Source organism: Etheostoma cragini, chromosome 2 (assembly GCF_013103735.1).
Source record: "Etheostoma cragini isolate CJK2018 chromosome 2, CSU_Ecrag_1.0, whole genome shotgun sequence".
NCBI classification, from domain to species: Eukaryota; Metazoa; Chordata; class Actinopteri; order Perciformes; family Percidae; genus Etheostoma; species Etheostoma cragini.
The window spans coordinates 24107104-24126858 of NC_048408.1; the positions used below are offsets into that span (position 1 = coordinate 24107104).

At 38.8% G+C, this 19755-nt stretch overlaps 2 protein-coding genes across 3 annotated transcripts in view; one reads left to right on the plus strand and one right to left on the minus strand.

The window, feature by feature from the left end:
- Positions 1-1100: 1100 nt before the first annotated feature.
- Positions 1101-15081, minus strand: tmc5 (transmembrane channel like 5). 2 transcript variants are annotated; one of them, XM_034899418.1, is made up of 21 exons: positions 14781-15081; positions 14114-14292; positions 11538-11746; positions 10688-10765; positions 9083-9199; positions 8868-8970; positions 8368-8449; positions 8002-8262; positions 7370-7512; positions 7095-7239; positions 6144-6296; positions 5762-5928; positions 5018-5093; positions 4827-4924; positions 4623-4718; positions 4423-4498; positions 3787-3920; positions 3421-3594; positions 2048-2126; positions 1823-1915; positions 1102-1741 (listed from the first exon to the last, which is right to left on the minus strand). In XM_034899418.1, the coding sequence occupies exons 2-21, from the start codon at positions 14182-14184 to the stop codon at positions 1166-1168; spliced, it is 2931 nt and encodes a 976-aa protein (XP_034755309.1). In that variant the 5' UTR covers positions 14185-14292; positions 14781-15081; the 3' UTR covers positions 1102-1165. The 2 variants fall into 2 exon arrangements, with proteins under 2 accessions (XP_034755311.1, XP_034755309.1); XM_034899420.1 differs by lacking the exon at positions 11538-11746 and having other exon boundaries at positions 1101-1741.
- Positions 15082-15753: 672 nt separating this feature from the next.
- The window catches only part of nomo (nodal modulator), a 28550-nt gene continuing 24548 nt past the window's right edge, over positions 15754-19755 (plus strand). The window contains 7 exon segments of the mRNA XM_034890870.1: positions 15754-15940; positions 17176-17440; positions 17575-17723; positions 18331-18486; positions 18574-18659; positions 18746-18891; positions 18970-19117. Of these exon segments, the coding sequence (XP_034746761.1) occupies positions 15925-15940; positions 17176-17440; positions 17575-17723; positions 18331-18486; positions 18574-18659; positions 18746-18891; positions 18970-19117 (966 nt within the window). The 5' untranslated portion in view covers positions 15754-15924.

The window sequence follows — 19755 nt, forward strand, 5'->3', positions numbered from 1 at the left end:
CCATGGAGGTTTATTCCAGCCAGACCTTGAAAAGTGGCAGGAAAACACTCATACCGGCTGACTCTCTGGACCTGAGTGCAGCACAGGACAGGAGGTGATGGCATTCCTCTTAGTGTGGCAACCTGATGGATAGACGCGCTGTTGTCATTATTTGTTTGCCATTCAGTACTGGACTAGTCTTGCATCGACAGATCTTCCTTCACAGCACAAATTGCTTTAACACAAAGAAAGCAGAAGGAAATGGACGTCCGGCTGAAAGGAAAGACATCCGGTGGAATTTCCTGTGGCACCTCAACAATCCCAGAAGTGTAATGTCGTGGATATAGACTAATACGGGACAAACCGCTAAACGCCTGCTCCACCTGGTTCATTTTAACACTGCCTTAATTGTGGGTCTGTGTTGTCATGTTGGGGGTCACAGAGGTCCTGTTCAGACCTGGCATTAACATGTGTCTTGGTCATAACTGGACAGCTGTTGGACACATATGGTCACATTCTTTTAGCAGGATATATGCCAATGTGTCCTGGCCCACATTGATGGACAGTATTAGGGGACCACGAAGGCCTATACGTGTCCACCAGTCATTGTTTGATAAAACTAAAACTCAATGATTATTCTGTGGCATTGTATTCATACTCCCTACAGAGGGCAGCAACATTTACATTTCACTCAATTTATTGAGGTAAATGCAGTTTGCTGACATTGTCTTACTTTGGCAACCATAGTTTGGTTTCAAAAGCAATTTCTTAAAATGTAATGTAATACAGTGACACATTTATTTTTGACTCTTTTATTTGTACCTAGGGTTCATTTACATTTCACAGAGAATATATACTATTCAGTATTAACAACTGCTGTTTATGATACAGAAATTACATTAGAAATGGCACAAAATCAGGCCTAGCGTATATATAATACCATACTCATTTATCTCACAAGGTGTATATACTGTCATAGAAACATACTATTGAAGTATATTGGTAAAAATAACAAAGGTGCATAAAGAGGTGGACCTGCCCTCTCTTCTAGCTCTGCCACATCAGCTATCTTGTACATCAGGTGTGCAGCAGGACTGAATGTACTGCAATGATTTCAGTCATATGTTTTTCCTTTCAGTTCTGTCCCCCCCCCCCCCTCAGATAAGATAAAGTCAGAGCCCTTTGGTCAGTAACCGTCATCGTACTCATTCTGGGCTTGCTGCCGGGCCAACATGGCCTGTATGAGAGCGCTTGAGCCAGCGGGAGATGGGTTTTGTGTGGGAGCTGGGACCCACTCAGGCCTGTCCTCTTCCTCTGCCATCTGCCTGGCCTGCATGACTTGCATCATAACACTCGACACAGAAGATTGCAAGTCATCGGCTCCATCCTCCTCTGCTCTTTGTCTGGCTTGCATCGCCTGTGCGACAGCGCTGGATGTGTTGACAGGATTTTCAGAAAATTCTGTGCTGTAGTATTCATCCATCTCTTGACCCTCCGCCCTCTGCCTGGCTTGCATGGCCTGTGATAGGGCGCTGGAGGATGACAGGTGTTCGTCTCCATCCTGGTCGTAAGCTCTCTGACGGGCCAACATAGCCTGAATCAGAGCGCTGGAAGTGGTGATGTCGGCGGGAACGGGCACTCCGCCAGTGTCGCGTCTCTCCTCTTCTTCTTCCAGCTGCTGGTGGGCAAGGAATGCCTGAACCATGGCGTTTGAGTTGGACTGACCGCCTAAGGAGAGTTCATCTAAATGCCGTTTGGTGTGCTGAAAGAAATGCAGCGAGGTTGATAACAAATCTCAGGTGGAAAGGTGATTAATTAGCATGGAAGAATGTTCACAACAAACCTTTTTTTGAGTGTTCTGTTTGGATTTTTTGTCAGGCTGAGATTTCTGGAGGTTCTGGAGCTTGTCTAACAAGAAGGACTTGTCTTTCCCTTCCTGGCGAAAGGAAAAGAAAGAGAAAACAGGAGAGAGGAAGAAAGAGAAGGAATTCATTTCAAATGCAGCCATGTTATAAACAGGCATACAAAAGCAAATTTTTTAAGTTTATTTTTAAGTTTTAACACTCACATTAACAACCTGTTGTCTCAGTAGACCAATAAGCTGTTCGCGGCCCTGAATGACTTGCCAGAAGATATATATGATGACTCTGGGAAAGAAAAATGATAATATAAATTACATAACAGATACCATTGTAAATCAATGCACACACACTTGCGCTGTATGCACACATTGTTCCAGTCTGTACCAGCCTATCTTTTATTAGTCAAATACACTGCACTGCAACATTGTGACTGCTTAGTATGTAGTTTTATGTTGCTGAATTGAGCACCTTGTATAGCCTGCATGACGAAATAATTTATCTACACTGATTATTTAATGTCCTAGCAAACCTGAAAATCAATTATCTAAAAGGTTACTGCTTTGGACATTTGGACAGACTACCACAAAAGTACATACACAACACACCTAATGGCCTATTTTGTTGACACATTGCCTCAGTTACTCATTTTCTTAAATAAGATTTTTAAAGCTATAGTGCGTAGTTTCTGTCGCCCCCCCCATTAGGAATTCTAAGTAATGTTAATAACACTGTTGGTGCATCCACATGATACAAGCCTTTTGTGATCGCACAAATGTCCCCACCCATCCTCCACACAGTTGCTAGTAGCCAGGGGGACATGGAGGATTAAAAAACATTATAAACCCTTTAGAAGATGTAATTATCTTCACTCATGCTTCTGCGCGGGAAAGTTGCCGGACAGCACAATCTTCTGAACTTAGCCATACTGAGAAATACAGACAGAGTTGTGGGGACCTGATAGTCTTAATTATCTTTGTAGTAACTCATTTGGCAATGGCTTGAATGTAATAGACGTATGTTCAATAATATCAAAAAGTTCTGCACTAAAGTTCAGCTTGAATTATTTTTGATTTCTTCAACACAAAACATACTACAAAATTCATGTATGGCTCATATTCTATTAACATGTTGACATCAATACAGCCTACATGTAGGCCTACAAATACTCCCCAAAAAATATCTGAAGGTAATATGTATACTTTAATTTCAGCATACTCATATTTTCTGCCCCAGCGCAGCATGGCAATGTTATAACATGTATTAAAAAGCCATGGAATTTTGTTCGGTGACCTTAACTTTTGAACCATGATGTCAAAATTCTGATTCATCCAATACTTTGATCTTGGATAAGATTGAGGGGAGATTGTTTTTTTTTTAAACATTAAGAATCACGTCTAAGCAGCACATCACAATATAAGACAATAAACAGTGGTTGATTGTTCTCCTGTTTGATCTGCAGGCCCAGAATGAGTGAAGTGAGTTTTGACTTTATCCGCTTTAGCACAGTTCATGCCTCACACACAACATGTCATGTCGGGTGCTATGTCATACATACACGACCACTGCACTATGCACTTACAGGATGATGAGTGAGATTAGAAAGAAGAAGATTTCACTTCTGATGACATTTTCGTAGATCCATACGACCCACTGAGAACCAGGGATCGTCTCAAGATCATGTATCCAGACTCCAACCACATTGAAGGTGTTGTTGAGTCCCCGAAAAGGGCCGCACTCTCCTGAGGGAGTCAGTCTACAGAGGAGGACAAGGTGGACAAAACAAGACTGAGGTTCAGTTTGTAGGGGAATTGTGTACTGGTGAAGAGTGCAGCATGTGTCAAAAACTGGTACTGTTGGAGTTTTGTCACAATTTTGTTCTTGTAAAATTAGTTCCAGGCTGTTATTGTGATATCAAAGTTTGTCTAAATAGGTCATGCCCCCGTACCTCCAGGTGGTGTATGCAACCATGGACAGGGCTCCCACAAAGCAGGGGAAGAAGAGGAGGGCGATGAAGATGGTTTGCATCTGAGCTGCTCTGCCTGATCGCCGCGGAGGCTGGCAGTTCTTGGTCAGGCTGACCTGGGAAAGTGGTAACAAAACACACTTAGATGACACATAACACTAATACCAAATTTTCGCCCATTATTATTGCAATATCACAATATTAGTAAAGTTTAGAAAACCATGAGCTCATTACAGCCTCACCTTCATATCTATTTCACTCCATTATAGAGATCACAAAGATCTCAGCAGTGCTTTTAATAGCATTGCTTCATGTTCATGAAACATTCAACAACACTAGATCCAGCCTGGGTCAAATTACCAATCATAACAAACTCATTTACTCTGGCATTGATTAACCTTGCATGGTACAGTGCAACTGAAAGGTTTACTCCATAAATCCCTAAACCTACCTGTTTTTTTTTCATAACACAAATTAAAGAATGCTGTCAGTGTGATGAACGGATTTAAATCAATTATTGAACCAGGTGCAGAAATAGCGTAACCTGAACCTAAAGCAGTACTGGAGAGCAACTTGGGTTGCGATGGCATTGTATCTGCCTACGGCCGATTCATTTACCTTCTTTATGTAAAACAAGATGAACAATTTAAAGATCTGGATGGCAGGCAGCAGAGGAGAGAAGTATATTCCAATCCTATGGAGAGAAAATAGAGAACTTTTAATAGAAATTAGCACTGAGACCAGGACAGAAAACACAAACTCTGATTTTAATTCCATTGAGTTTGTGCAACCTGTAGTAAGTGTTGTATTGTTCTTACCAAGCCAGAGTCTGTGCGTAGATAAGTTCGAGGACATTTCTGGCTACGTCAAACTCTGGAACCCCCAGACGTGGTAGTAGTCGTGTTCCAATCACACTGTTACAGAGAAATTATGAATATGATTTACGTCTAAGGTTAGCCTACCCAGTTTCTATGACTGTGAAGAATATAAACACACTGAATAATTCATATTCTTATACTCACTTGCTAAGAAACTCTCCAAAGAAGGATCCCAACATCAGGAAAAGGAAATCAAAAATGACCAGACGGTATAAAGCCTGTCCCACCATGGACTCCCAACACTGTAGAGAACACAGTAGGTTCATGAATGACCGTCTAAACCAATGTCTATTGGCGAAACTAGTCAATTAAGGGTTAATCCCTGTCAAACATACCAAAAACTTATTTGCCACCACTGTCATCCAATAATAACACAAGACAGCCAAAATGGACATCTTGAGTAAAACATTTCTGTGGTAAAAGAGAAAAAAAGATTTCAAGCATTATTGACACTTAAAAGAAATAGTTTTAACATTTTGGGAAATATGCTTATTTGCTTTCTTGACGAGTGTTAGATGAGAAGATTGATTCCACTCTGGTGTGTGCATGGTAAATATGAAGCTGAAGCCAGCAGGCCGTTAGCTTAGCTTAGCATAAAGTCTAGAAACAGGTAGAGCCTGCTAGCCTGGCTCTTTCCAAAGGTAAGAAATCCCACACCATACGTTGTAGTTAGTATAACCTAAACAAAAAAACAGTTACTTTAAATATGTAGTGGTCCCAGTTATATTTGTTTTTTGTGTATATTACACAACATGGTCAAAAATGTTGGAGACAAATAATTGATTTTGAATGTGTTTTTTAATTTTCTTTCCCTGCTGTTCTTCCAGAGTTTCTGGTAGTTTTTTTTACCTGCAAACACAGCCAAGCCAGCTGTTTCCTCCGTTTCTAGGCTTTGTGCTACGCTAAGCTAAGCTAAGCTTCATATTACATAAAATAAAATATGACAGTATAGTATCCATCTTCTCATCTCATTCTCAGCAAAAAAGCGCATAAGTGCATTTCACAAAATGTCTTTACTCCTTTCATATATATTTTCCTCCATCTTATGTCCTTTAATTCTTGTGTCCCTGCTATCTAACCTGACTACCACAGCGTAGATCTGTCTGCGCTGGCTGGAGTAGTGCTCAAACTTGTTGAAGAGGGAGTAGAAGAGTGGGACAATCAGATTCATCAGAGACACCACAAAGGGAACCAGAAGAGTCTCTGCCTCCTGCAGCGGAGACCAGTTGGCAATATCTGTTGCCTGCTATAAGGATAAAAGATGAAGGTCAGCTTAAGATGACAACAAACTGTGAATGAATTAATCAAACCATGCGCTGCTGAGTTGCAAGTTTATTATGTATGCTGATATGGATTATAAAGACCTAATACCTTTCCCGCCAGAAAGTTACCCTACACAGTTTTTTCCACAAATGCAAACAAACTAAGACTAATTATTTAATCATGACTTGTGTAGCCTACCTGCTCTTCGTATTGGCAGAGATAATAGATGCTAGCTCCACAGCCAACAGCCAAGCTGGTGGAGAGGAGCCAGAAACCCAGATAAACCCCAAAGTGTTTCAGCTTTTCAGAGAGGGTTAGCCGCTCCCTCTGGGCCTTGTCTGACAAAGACTCCTGAAGAGATGGCAAGAGGACAAACATAGCGATGAAAAGTAATGAGGTGCTTAATGTGTCTTTAAACAGGAGTTGACTTCTGAGTGTCTGAGAATTGCTGAAAGCTTTTTGTGAAAATATAAATTATAGCCACAGCAGACATCCAAAAAGTAACTACAAAGCTTAGAGTACGTTGACATTTTTTATTAAGTGTGTACTGTATATATTAAACATGTCCTTCAGAGCTGATTGTTTCAAGTATATTTCCCGATATGTAGATGAAATGATCCGGTAACACTTTACAATAAGGTACACAAAAAATGTAGGTAGATACTGAGTAATGAATGAGTAACAAATGGTTAGCTAATGATTAGTTACTGATTGACTGACTCCAGCATTATTGATTATTTAATGGTAAACAGAGTGGTAGCAACTGTTAAATGAATGAGTAACAAAGGGTTAGCATTAACTACCATTGGTACTCAGTGATGGTTAATCATTAACAAATGATAAGTTAAGCATTTTCTGCCATTAGTGCTTGAATCACATTCAAATAACTAATCATTAGCTAACAATTTGTTGCTCATTCATTTAACAGCAGCTACCATTCTGTTTACCAGTAAGTGCTTGAATCACAGTCAATCAGTAATTAATTATTGATTAACCATTCATTCCTCATTCGTTTCTCAGTAACTACCTACATTCTTGTGTACTTTATTGTAAAGTGTTACTAATGATCTTATTATAAAACATCTCTCTCTTTTCTCACTTGATGTCTTGATTGACAAAAGTGGGTCTATAATAGACACTAATAGTCACCTTGAGTTGGACGCGTAGATTATTCTTGCGCTGTCTCACTGCTCTCTCATTGGTAATACTAAAATCCCAGCTGCTCAGAAGCTGCCATGCTTTGTTTGAAGATGGGTCTGCTAGTACATAGTTCTTCTTGAATGAGCTGGCCATGCTGCGTGATGAAAATAGGATACATGATTTTTGTTTTTATTCAAACTTCTGTTAAACAAGGAAAATTCAAGGAAATGCACAACAAACCCCAAATATTGTGATCTGCATTCCATAGTTACAACTGGACTGACCTAAAGATAAGTGCGATTCCACACAAAACCATGTAGATTGCAATGGTAAAGAAATAGGCCAGCTGCATGTTGTACTCCAACAGACCCACCATGGTTTCATTACTGTAGCCACCGTAGTACATGACAGTGTATTGGAAATATCCCTGGAGAAAACAAAACACATTTACTAGGCATTGAAAAAAACATTGTTACTGTATTTTTGGCCACTTGGGAGCAGCACATTTAGCTGTAAAGTTGTTATATCTATAAAGTTATTATATCTAACAAGTTAGAAAACAGTGGCCTATTTACATATCCAGCAGACACAGGGTGACATTGACATTCATTTGGAGTTTAAGTTCTGGAAAATGTCCATCCAATATCCACTCTTATCTTTGAAACAATGAGCTGAAAGATGCTTTAAAAGGCTGGGTAAAGCTGAGGGAACTGCAGTTGAGTGATAAGTCTTTGTGGCGTCATGCATAAAAGTGTCTCTTTAACATAAAATGCAATTTCATTCATTATTAATAAAAAAATATTGATTAGAACAGCTTTAAATGGCATAATAATAAAAAAGTGGTACATATTTGAGATCATTTGAACATTTGTGGCTTTACAAAAAGGTGTGTGGTGTTGTAAGAGCCTCCACTTACAGCTCCAGTCAGTATCTCCAGTCCTCTGAAGCTCACATTGGGAGGTATGTTGGGTGAGTGGTCAGAAACAAGCAGCGGGATGGTGATGAAGCCAAAGTTGACCAGGAAGGAGAAAATGTTGAACATAAGTAGCCACTTGAGGAACACAAAATAAGAGAGGACACTGGTGCCAAAAGTGCCACCAATCTCTTTCATGATGCCGTGCCACAGCTCCAGGGTCTGCTTGGCTGACCTAAAACTGTAGCCGCACCTGCGGAAAGACTGAGAAAACAGCTTGTGACATGAAGCATTCAAACATAGGTTGTTAATCAGATGGCTGTACTCAAAATGACTTAAGTATGGCGTTGCAGCGTAATGTTTACTTACCAGTGACACATTCTCAGAGCAATCTGCAAAACACGTGAACTGGCGAGATTGCTTGGAAGACTTAAACGCCAGCACTTGGCTCCTGTGGAAGTCATTTAGAACATTATTTGGTGTGATAATAAAATTAGTGCCAAAATCTACAGTGGACGACCAGGGTAAACAAAGGCACAAAACACTTCCATTAAAAAAAATGGGCAGCAAATGCAGAAATTACGCAAAGTGAAAAACACACAAAACCCAAGCAACGGAAAATGCAGCAATAGATTGATATATAGATGAAGTATGACACAAAGCTGGAGTTAAACCTTGGGACTTTCTGACATTTTAATAGTTTCCTTATAGTAACCTTTCCTCCAGTGATCTATATTGCAAGATAGTATCACCTTGTCCATGCATCCTTATTTTATGGCTCTCAGCAGGGTGCAATGGTTAACGCAGTGCCTAGAATGACGCTGACAACAAAGCTCATAAACTTTTACTGCTTGTCATTCAAAACCCACCTGATATGTTTCTTTTCGTCAACGCTCATCGGAAGGTCCCGAATGGCCCGGATTCGGTCTTGTGTTGACAGGGCAACGAGCTCCTTGACCAGGTTTTGTTCCTCTGTCACACAAAAGAGGTCAAGATAAGCTCTTGCTGTAATCTTTACACAGAATACCATGCAGAATGTAGATCAGGTGTCACACTTCAAATCCCAATCCGACACCTGCCTTACCATTCTCCATCTCGTTCATGATGGCGTCCTCTGTGAAGGCTACATGGGTAGGATCCCCGTTAGGAAACATGCTCATCCTTCTCATTGTCATTCCCCTCCATCTCACTGTCATGTTACCTGGATGAAGAAAAACATGAAGACATGTAATTTTGTCTCTTCATATTTTCCGGATTAACTACTTTCAGTTATTGTAAAAGTAAATACTGTAAATACACTGATTGAAAGTACAGCTGATAGCAGCATGACCAATATGTGTGTGCTAATAAATAACACTGACTTTACATTATCTTTACTCCAGATGAAACCTATAGCTGTTGCACTGTAGCTTGACTACCGTGCCAACTAAGCACAAAGGCATTATAGTTTTTTATAACTACCTTATAAGGTGATAGGGCCCTACTCTACCTCATAATTGGTTGGCTCAGTAGTCAAATTACAGTATAATTAAGTTACACAAACTGAACAAAACTAGTCTAACAAGTCTATGGCCATGCTAACGGCTCTGTGAGTCTGTAAATAGACACAGCAATGCTCTAAACTATATGCTAACATACTCACAATGACAATGCTAACATGCTACTGTTTAGCTAATATATAGTTTACTACCTTAGCTTAGTGTGTTATATTGCTACCATTTGCTCATTAGCATTACAACAATTACAAATGTGGCTGGAAATGTCTTGATAGACAGTATGGGACCAATTAAAATGTCGATTTGATGATGGTGCTACGTAGAAAGCAAAGTTACTGTATCACCAAAGGTATCACAGTTCATCGTGAGAAATATGTGATTGTTTAATCATAATTTCATGGCAATCTATCTAGTTCATTCTGGACTAAAAAGGTAAGCCATATATAGATTTTACAATTACAGAAATTGCGGATCCGAGTCTAAAACTTGACCCAAAATGGCTGCCAGATGGTTCCATCTGGAAATGGCAAGTGAGAGTAAAATGTCATATGTGTTGTTTCATATTTATGGTCATCTCTCTCCAAATGCTGTGCATAGTTTCTAATTTTGACTCTATATTATGTTATGTTATATTATATTTATCTTATTATTTATTTATTTTATGTTTTTACTTATCCATATTTTTCTATGTTGTTTCTATTGTTCTGCTGCAAGAACAGAATTTCCCCATAGGGGGTCAATAAAGGTGTATTTTATCTTATTTTATCTTATGCTGCTTTTATGGCTAAAACTGTTAAACACTTAAAGTGAAAGCTAAATATGTGATTGTTGTACAATAATTTTTTTACAGTACAGCACAAAGGACACATTGCACATTTCCTATAGATAATATCTTTCACAATCTTTTCCCCACAACCCCTTAACTCTGGTTATTTTCTTTGCCAACTTCCTTGTCTCCCTTGTCACTTGTTGTTGTTACTCAATTAATAATTATCCAGTCGGACTTTGCTAAGTTGATTGATAATAAAAGTCAATAATTCAACCTAAATGTCACATTCAGTTTTAAATGATTGCCTTGTAATGCAGTGAACAGCTTTGTGTATGTTTAGTGACGCTATAGAAACAGTGTGAGCGCTTACAATACTTGTGAAAAGAAACTATTATACCTGAAGTAAGATTAGTTTAACCATTACCTGATGGTGCAGAAGGAAGGCGGACAGAAGTGGATCGATCATACTGAGAGCCAGGTGGGATTTGGAAGGTACTGTGATCTGAATAAAAGTGAGGCGATAGAGTAGAAGTATTAACAAAAGTGTCACTTAGCAACACATAGAGGCACATACTGTGACCCAAAAGACAAGTAGTCAACAACAAATACCTTTGTTGTTTTTCTATGACAGATTACAAAGAGTGTAGACATAATAATGCATACACAGACTTAACAGTGCTCTATAGTACAGTGATTCTCAAAGTGGGGTCAGTGGCACACCGACTATAGATTAATTAATTTAATTTATCATGATTAATTGTTTTATTTTACAAAATGCTTCATATTTCTACAGATATTTATTTTTTTAATCTATTATAGTTCATAGATTACATTATAATCTAAAACATCTATAACTCTGCAAACATAATTAATACAAATTAGTTTAAAACTATGAATGCACACTCAACTCACCAAGATACTTAGAAAGCTTTGAAGACTGGGTGCTGGATCCTAAAAGTGAATAATCATAAATAAAGCTACTAGGACAGCTACTCCAATTTAATGGCCACACAACGGATGTTTCGGATAACGCCCTTACTTAGCGTGTGCACGGGGAATTAGTAGAAATTTGTCTAATATCTTTCTAATATATTTCTCTTTTGTTTGTATTGTTTTTTCACTTAACTAAGACTAAAGAAGTGTAAAAAAAGTTACAATGTCAAATTATTACAAGGGCCATATGGGAGCCCTGGTATTTTCTCTATCTTGTAAGGAATCCTTGGCCAAAAAAGGAACATCTGCCCAAGTTCAATAGATTTAGCTTGGCCACTCACTGAGGTCATGCTGCCATGAAGGACTCCCTGGGCGCGTTGAGATGAGGCCCATGGGGATGCTTTCCCTCCCCCTCCAGCTCTCCTCCTGCCAGCCCCCCCAAGGTACTCTGCCTGCAGCATGATCACTGCTGGCCAGACCGGTCGAGTACTGTGCGACTGCCCTGTCACCCCCGGCATAGGGGTTAGTGTGGTGGGTTTTGCTGGAAGACCTAAGAGACCACACGGAACAAATACTGTGTGACGTGAAAGGTAGATCATTGAGGTCATATACTTTATGATACCGGGGCACTGGGGTTATCAATTCAAGGAAGGAACTGGAATTTCATTCATTTCATCATTGATCTATAGCAGAGATGGGAAGTATACTTGAAAAAATCTACTCAAAAAGATTTTTTAGATATTTTTACTTTACTATTTATTTTTGTGGCAACATTTTAATTTTACTTCTTACATTTTAACACGAATGTTGGTACTTCTACACCTTACATTTAACAAAATTGGCTGTTTTACTTTAGTTTTGTATAAAAGGTCGTCATGTCAGAATAGTGTGTGTGTGTGTGTGTGTGTGTGTGTGTGTGTGTGTGTGTGTGTGTGTGTGTGTGTGTGTGTGTGTGTGTGTGTGTGTGTCTTCGAGAACTGTAAGTAGTATAAGTGATGTTGTCAGTTCATTTAGCCTGTTGTTGTGTTGGTCTGTATTTAAAGTAAGTTAGCTCCTGATTTTGTTGTTTTTGTGCTAACTTTTGTATTTGAGGGGCATTATTTACATGCTACAGTTAGGCTTTACCGCATCAAGATAATGGAATTAATTGTGGGTTTATTGTTATTATTTGCTAGCATATATGATTCCTATGCATTGTGTATAGAAGCCTTTACAATGTTATTTATTTATTTTCAGAACCACACACACAGACACACAGCCATAGTAGAGCTATCCATGCCCATGTTTGTACTGTTGGCTGATTTAATAAAGCATAAAAAGAGAGAAGTTGTCTCCGTCCATGTTCTAACACACACACCTGGGGCAAAACTTGACACTGGAATCAGCTTTAAATACAGTCCTAATCTAGTCCGCACTAACAAGTTTCAAATAATTTCACTGGAGTTACCATTATTATTGTTTGAGTCATCAATGCCAAATTCAATCTAATTGTTAATACAGTAGGCACTTGCAGTACGTTGCACTTGATGCACCACTACAAGACAACTCGGCAGATTCCCAATCATCCTTGTCCTTATCTGAGAGAGATGTTTGAGAAAGTAGAGCATCAAGAATGACTCCTGGCAAATGTGCTGCGTAATTCTAAAATATAGGGAACTTCTTAAACAATGTCTGTTTGGTAATTCAGATTTATCCTTTATTTTCTTTCCAGAAGCCATATTGGAGCACACACACACATGTAGATTCATTTAAATGTAAGGGGGAAGATTAAAAAAATAGTAACTGGATCTGTGAATTCTCACTGAATCACAATTGAATTTATATCTTGCTTCTCAGTCAGAATCTTGTTAACCAGGAGTCCCAGTCTCTGTCACAATAATCATATATGAGATGTTCAGGCCTATTGGCAGATAGCCAATAGGATGTAAAAAATAAAATGTAGCCAATGGCATATAAAGAGCATGTTCTCCATGTCCACTGAAGTTTCTCAGCGTGCACTCTAGTAACATTCCTGGGGTTTAGGTAGCTTTGTATAAAAAATGGTTGTCATTCGCAAGGCTACTTTTACTTTTATACTTTAAGTAAATTTCCAAGCCTGTACTTTGTTACTTTTACTAGAGTAAAGAAGTTATATCAGTACTTCTACTTTTTCAGAGTATTTGTGCAAGTATTTTTAACACAAGTATCTGTATTTGTACTTAACTACGAGAAGTGGTTATTTTGCCATCTCTGATCTAAAGTTAAGTGTCATGGATATCACTAACGTGGAGGTGAGGTTTTCTTTCCCCTGAAGGTAATTTTAAGGATAAGGTATCCTACAAGGACGTGCAGAATTAAATGTAATATTTAAAAAAGGGAGCTTTCCAGGTCTATCATTAATGTCAAAATATTGTAAAAATATTCAAAATATTCAAACGCTCAATATTCAAAGAAAAGCACACAGTCCATATTGAGAAATACAGATAAAATGAGACAGAGAGTATGACAAAATAATGTCGTTTTGAACATTTAAACATGTTCCGGTACAAACCCAGAATACAAGTATGACCCTGAAAATCAGCATAATATGAAACCTTTGAGTTTTTGAGACCAATAAACTCTAAAGCTTACTGTCATGTTTTTTTAGAACCATCAGTCTTTAGACCTTAAAGTTTTCACCCAAAAGGTGAAAAATAAATTGAATTACTCTTACAGCCTGGAATTTAGCCGGGATAAATAACAAAGCCGTCAGTTCCTTGAGAACATCCTGTTCATTTTCATATATTACATGCCCTTTGAAGTTCAAACAACACAGCCCTCACTCAAACACATTTCTTGATAAATTCAAATGAGGGAAGGAATCTTTTTCAGGATAAATGGTTCACTCATGCACATTTGAAGACAAAACCACACTTGATGTTATTACATAGGCACAAACCTATCAATTTCCAGAGTCTCGCTGTCATGGTAGGCAGGGTTGAAGAATGCCCCGTTGCTATAACTTGTCATGAGATCCTTCAAATTGATCCTTTGGCTCTTCTTTGGAGACAACAACTCACCCTGTCGCAGTCACTCTTCAATCTTTTGATGTGTGTACAGTCCAGTTCCAGTAGTAAACTACAAAACAGAACTGCTCTTTAGATGACTATAGTATTGTTATGAGAAATATAAGAGTGTATGCCTTCATTACATGTTGTATTGAGGCTTCAGTTACTACGTCAACTTTAATATAACCTAAAAAAGTAGCATAACGTATTGAGGCCAAGTGCCTTTCTGTCCTCAGAGTGACAGCTACATTGTCAGGGAGAAGCATGTGTAATTTAATCTCTGGGTCCCTAATCTGTTCATCATTAATTCATACAGTAGGGTTGGTTTCCACCACATAGTCTATGGTTCTCACACAGAGCCACTGAAGCGTGGCAGAATAGGAAAATCTCTTAATGAACAGAAAACTAAAGTCTCACAAATCAACAAAGAAAATTCTCACACAGTGGGACTACAAATAGAGTGTGAGCGTATAAAGGCTGTCATAGATTTACTACACTGTGCAGATAAGGACATATCCGGATAAGACATATTCTGCTCTGTTGTCAAACACTGCTTACCTGGTAAATTTGTTGTGATGGTGGGAGAATTTAGAGAAAATAGTCCTGACAAAAGAGTTGCAGATACTTAGAGGCTTTAAAGAGTCTTCTTAGCAGTCCATGCAGACCTAGCCTGAGAAATGACCTGTGAATCAGCCTCAGAGCCACCGTCAGGAAAATAAAACGGACTGTCTGGCTACCAGGAAATGTGTGTAGTGAGTTATAAAGGTAAAAGTCCACTGCTCTTAAATTGGTTGGGTAAATCCCATGTGAACACTTTGTGTTTTGACAAAATAATTAAACCCCTAAGGTTGCAATTTTAATTGGCATCCTTATTAGGACTTAGTAGATATGCCCTCAGCACTCAGTTTCACACACTTCAATCTTTGTAATTGTATTGCAGAACTGGTACAGTCAGAGATTACACTCACATAAACATTAAAAAAAAAAATATTCTTATATTTTTGCAACATAATTTTTGTAGGATATCAAATGCACCAAATGTCTTCTTCCTGAGGAAAAAGTTTAAAAAATATAACTCTGATGATGTCATCAGAGTTAATTAGCTCGGTTTGGGACTTCAAATTTAAAGCCGACCCTTGGGTGGGGTATGGAGTTTGACAAACATTGGCATTTACCTTTCACAAAAGATATTACTGAGTTGAATTATGGGAAATGTATGATTTTTTTTTAAAGTTCGACCCATTTAGCAACCAATACTCAAACTGCTTTGCATCAATTTAAACCATTCTTCTTTTTAATGTGTCTTTTGCAAGTGACCCAACTTTGATTAGGGGCCAAAACTAGAATGCATTGTGAGTAACATTATCTAATTCATTGTCTTTTCTATTTTTAACAATGTAACACCACTTTATGCAAAATGTATGTAGCCTATGTCTATAAAAAAAAGTATTAATATGAAATGTCTAAAACCAGCAAAGTAACACGGAATGAAATAGGAAAAGGTACAGTAAAATGACTTAATACAGTGAGACTCTCAGGTCTGAAGTCAGTTGCTCCTCCTGTATCCAAATTCAGGAAGTTGTCTCTGGGAATTTGTTGTCTTCCTGACAGAGGAGTCAACTCCTCCCAGCTGAAGTCGGCTAGGTTAATTGTTAGCTAATAGTATCCAATATATAGCTATTTTTATTCAGAAAAGGGAACGATGGAGGTCGACTCAGGTAAACTTGAAGTTAGCGCGATAGTTGTGTCCGCAGCTATCCTTGGTGATAAGTTAGCTAGCCACCTTAATTAAAACTTAACGCAGCATTAGCTAGCTCACCAGCTAACGTTAATAATGCCTCAAACTTATCAAAAAGCAACGGACAGGAAAACAACTTTGACCTGCTACTTGATGATTTGATAAAGTGTCTTTGAAAGAGCACAAGTTTAAGCTTTTAGAGAGTTGTTGACTTTGTCGTCTCTTTGCTAACGTTATCGTAACTCCGGTGTCTGTTGAATTTGCTGAGTCTGCTTCTTGTTTAGCCATTGTGATGTTTGATGCTGGATAAACACAACAAGTGACACAAATAGTCTCAATCGGTATTTGTTGCTCTCAACAGAAAGCCTTACTGTAATTGGCATAAACAACAACTTGGCTTACTAAAGTTTTAACTTTTCAACAAGTTACACTGTCGGATGTGATGGTGGTTGGCAAACTTACTCATCAAAAATATTCCTTTGTATGCCTTTTGTATTCCTTTGTCATTTTAAACATTGTGAAATGTCTTTTTCTTCTTTCAATAATTCAAACCGTCGTTATACCCAGGATTAATTACAGATGTGTTTTTCAGACCCACTCAAGATATTGAATTGTGGATACAATCTAAAATTGGTAGATAATACATTATCATTAGTGTAATGTCTATCTTTACACAACTGTCTTTATTGTGGAAAGTCACTTATGGCAGGTAAACGTATCCCTTCAAGGCATGGGACTACCTATTGATATTTACATGGGTGGAAAACCATTTTAAAACGTGAATGACAATGATTAGGCATATCATTATGTGACTGATTTTAGTACAACTGCAGTGATTTTCTAACCACATTGGATTTTAATTGCCCCACAAATATGTCATTTGGTTGTGTGCGTTTGTTTTTCTTTTGGAAGTATAAAAAAAATACATTTCACTGTCTGTCAGTTTCAACCATATCGTAACTGTTGTAAGTGAAAAGTTTAGAATTGTATTAAATGGTAGACTTGAGCATAGGGTTGTTGAAATAAATCATTGAATCCTTGCATCATGATGCGGACATGGCTGATTCTGCATTGATGCAGTATTGAATCGTTGACAGGATAATCGTAATCGAATTGAATCGTTATACCGATGAAGATTCACACCCCTACTTGAGCACCACAATATCAAATCCATTGACTCCTTAAAATCTAATCAAATTTATTTACCTTTTCAAGTCTTCTACACTGATCATAGTGGAAGAGTCCACAATAACCCACTGTTGGACCAGCTCCCCAGCTACCAGTCCCTGCTGTACCGCAGGAAGGCATCCAATAGTGGCACCAAACGACGGGGCAGCTCCAGAGGGCGATCTGGTTCGTCTGGCAGCGGGAAATGGGGTGTGAGCACCGTCAGCCGAAATGAGGAGAAACTGAAAAGTCAGACGGTGCAGAGACCCGTCAGGGAACTAGCCAAGACCATGGCGGAGAAACGCATAGACATGTAGGAAAGACGTTCTAGTATCCTTTCCACATCTGTTTGAAAATGTTCAATTGTTTTTTTTTTTTAATTGTTGGCACTGTTTATAAGGTACCATATAGCGTAAGTTCTCAACAAGTAATGTGTTTGACTATTAGAACACAGCGCATGGAGGAGGCCCGAGCGCTCAGTAGTTTCAGACAGTTGAGGCAAAGCACCCGCAGGCATTTACGGAGGCTGAGGGACGAGGCCTGCGCGTGGCTGAACTCGCTGAAGCTCTGGAGGGGAGACATCCACCTGATAGAGGGTAAGAATGACTGTCCTTCGCCTCAGAGGTAGGGCTGTGCCATTAATCGAAATTGCAATTACGATTTTAGCTCCTAATGACCACAAAAACGATGAATCGATTAAAACGATTATTTTTGCATGTAACATTTTGCCTGTAAACTCCTATTTTGTCTTGTGTTCTGTATAGAAAGAAAAGAAATGTCAGACGACAAAAGTATGATGGGAAATTTCACAGTTCAGGGTGTTTTCACTGTTGATTTGATAGACTATTTCACCTTTTTTAAATTCAATAAATGCAACATCTTTTCTAAAAGACAACGAGAAATTGTGTTAAATAATCATATCAAGATTGACCAAAAATCATCAATATTATCTTTTCCACAATCAAGCAGCCCTACTCAGAGGCATGTATGGTGTTTTTTGCCCCCAACATCTCCTTCCAGGCAGTGCGTCAATGGTTATGTTTAGGGTTAGCTAACTGGAAGGTGACGTTGGAGGTTAAAAACACCATTGAGTGGCATGTATTGATAACATAAGTAAATATACTTTTGCTCTAAAGGAAAGTGTACCAATCAGGGTATTGTCGTCCCAAACTTATCCCTCTCTTCTCCTTTAACACTCGACAGGGATGTTTGGCACAGGGATCCTGTCTTACTTCTCCTTCCTGCGCTTCCTGGTCACGCTCAACTTGGTCATCTTTGTCCTCATGTTCAGCTTCGTCATGTTACCCCTCATCATAGCCCCCCATGTTTCAGGGAATATCACCTACACCCAGAAAAATGGTAAGAGGACGCTTGTTGGTTTCAGCTTTGAGCATATACTAAATTTAAGATAATCTTAAGGAATGTGTACTTTCCTGTATTTTACAGGAAGTGTGTGCAGTGAGTATTCAGGCACTGCCCGTCGTGGTCTGGTCAACTTTCATGAGCACGTTACAGATCTGCTGTCTGGTGGAGTAAGTATGTGCCTTTCACACTTAATAGTCCCTGGATAAAAAACAAGTTTGGTTTCCTCACTCACCTTGTTGTGCTTTACCTGCAGGGCTTTCTGGAGCTGACCTATCTTTTCTACGGCTATTACAAGGTGGACAAAATACACTTTCCAAAGACCACTTACAATTTGCCATTGGCCTACCTGTTGGTCACCATAGCTTACCTGTTCCTCAGTCTCATCTGGATTGTTAAAAGGTAGTGAAAGACAAACAAAATAATCCTGAATTAATTTCAGCTTCTTGAGATGTTCACTTTAAATAACTTTTCTTCAAGGTCTGCTACTGGATTCAAACGTAACCTCATTCAGGATGAGGATCGCTTTCAGAGCTTTTGCAACAAGATTTTCGCTGGCTGGGACTTCTGCATCACCAACGAAAACGCTGTGAGGCTGAAGAGAAGCAGTTTGCTGTATGAGCTCAGGGTCAGTTGATCATTTCCTTTTAAACCACATGTTTTATAGGACAGAATTTAACAGGAGGTAGAAGAAGATAAGGCATCAATATAGAAAATTCTATCGCTCTCTTTCTTCTGGATGTTTTTTATTTTTTAAAACCCTTTCAAAAAGATGCAATCTGTCATTACAGCGTAATGTAACCTAGGGTCTTTTTGTAAATGTACCCGACTCAAACTTTCGGTTGAAAGCATAAATAGGACGGAATTGCCACTTTTGAAGGTCCCATGCATGAAAAGTTCACTTTATCGAGCTGGAACGATCCCCTTTCTCCGCTTTGCCCGCCTAGAGAATTTGGCCCGTCCATGAGAGAGAGACATCATGGTTTTCAAACGAGCAAAGTTGCAGTTGGTCAAGGCCACACCCCCAGCCTCCATCTTGATTTCCCCCCCCCCTTTTGCTTTTCATCCTTACTCTCCTCTCTGTTCCGAGATCAACCTTTTTTTTGACAGGAGGGATGGACGGCGACCAGAAAAACCAACTGCTAACATGAGTTGAATTTCATTTAAAGTATCAAATCATAACAAAAGTTATCTTGAGACACTTGACAGATAGAGTACACTCTGTAATTTACAAAGTTCCCCCAAGAGCAAGCAATTCTTCACCAA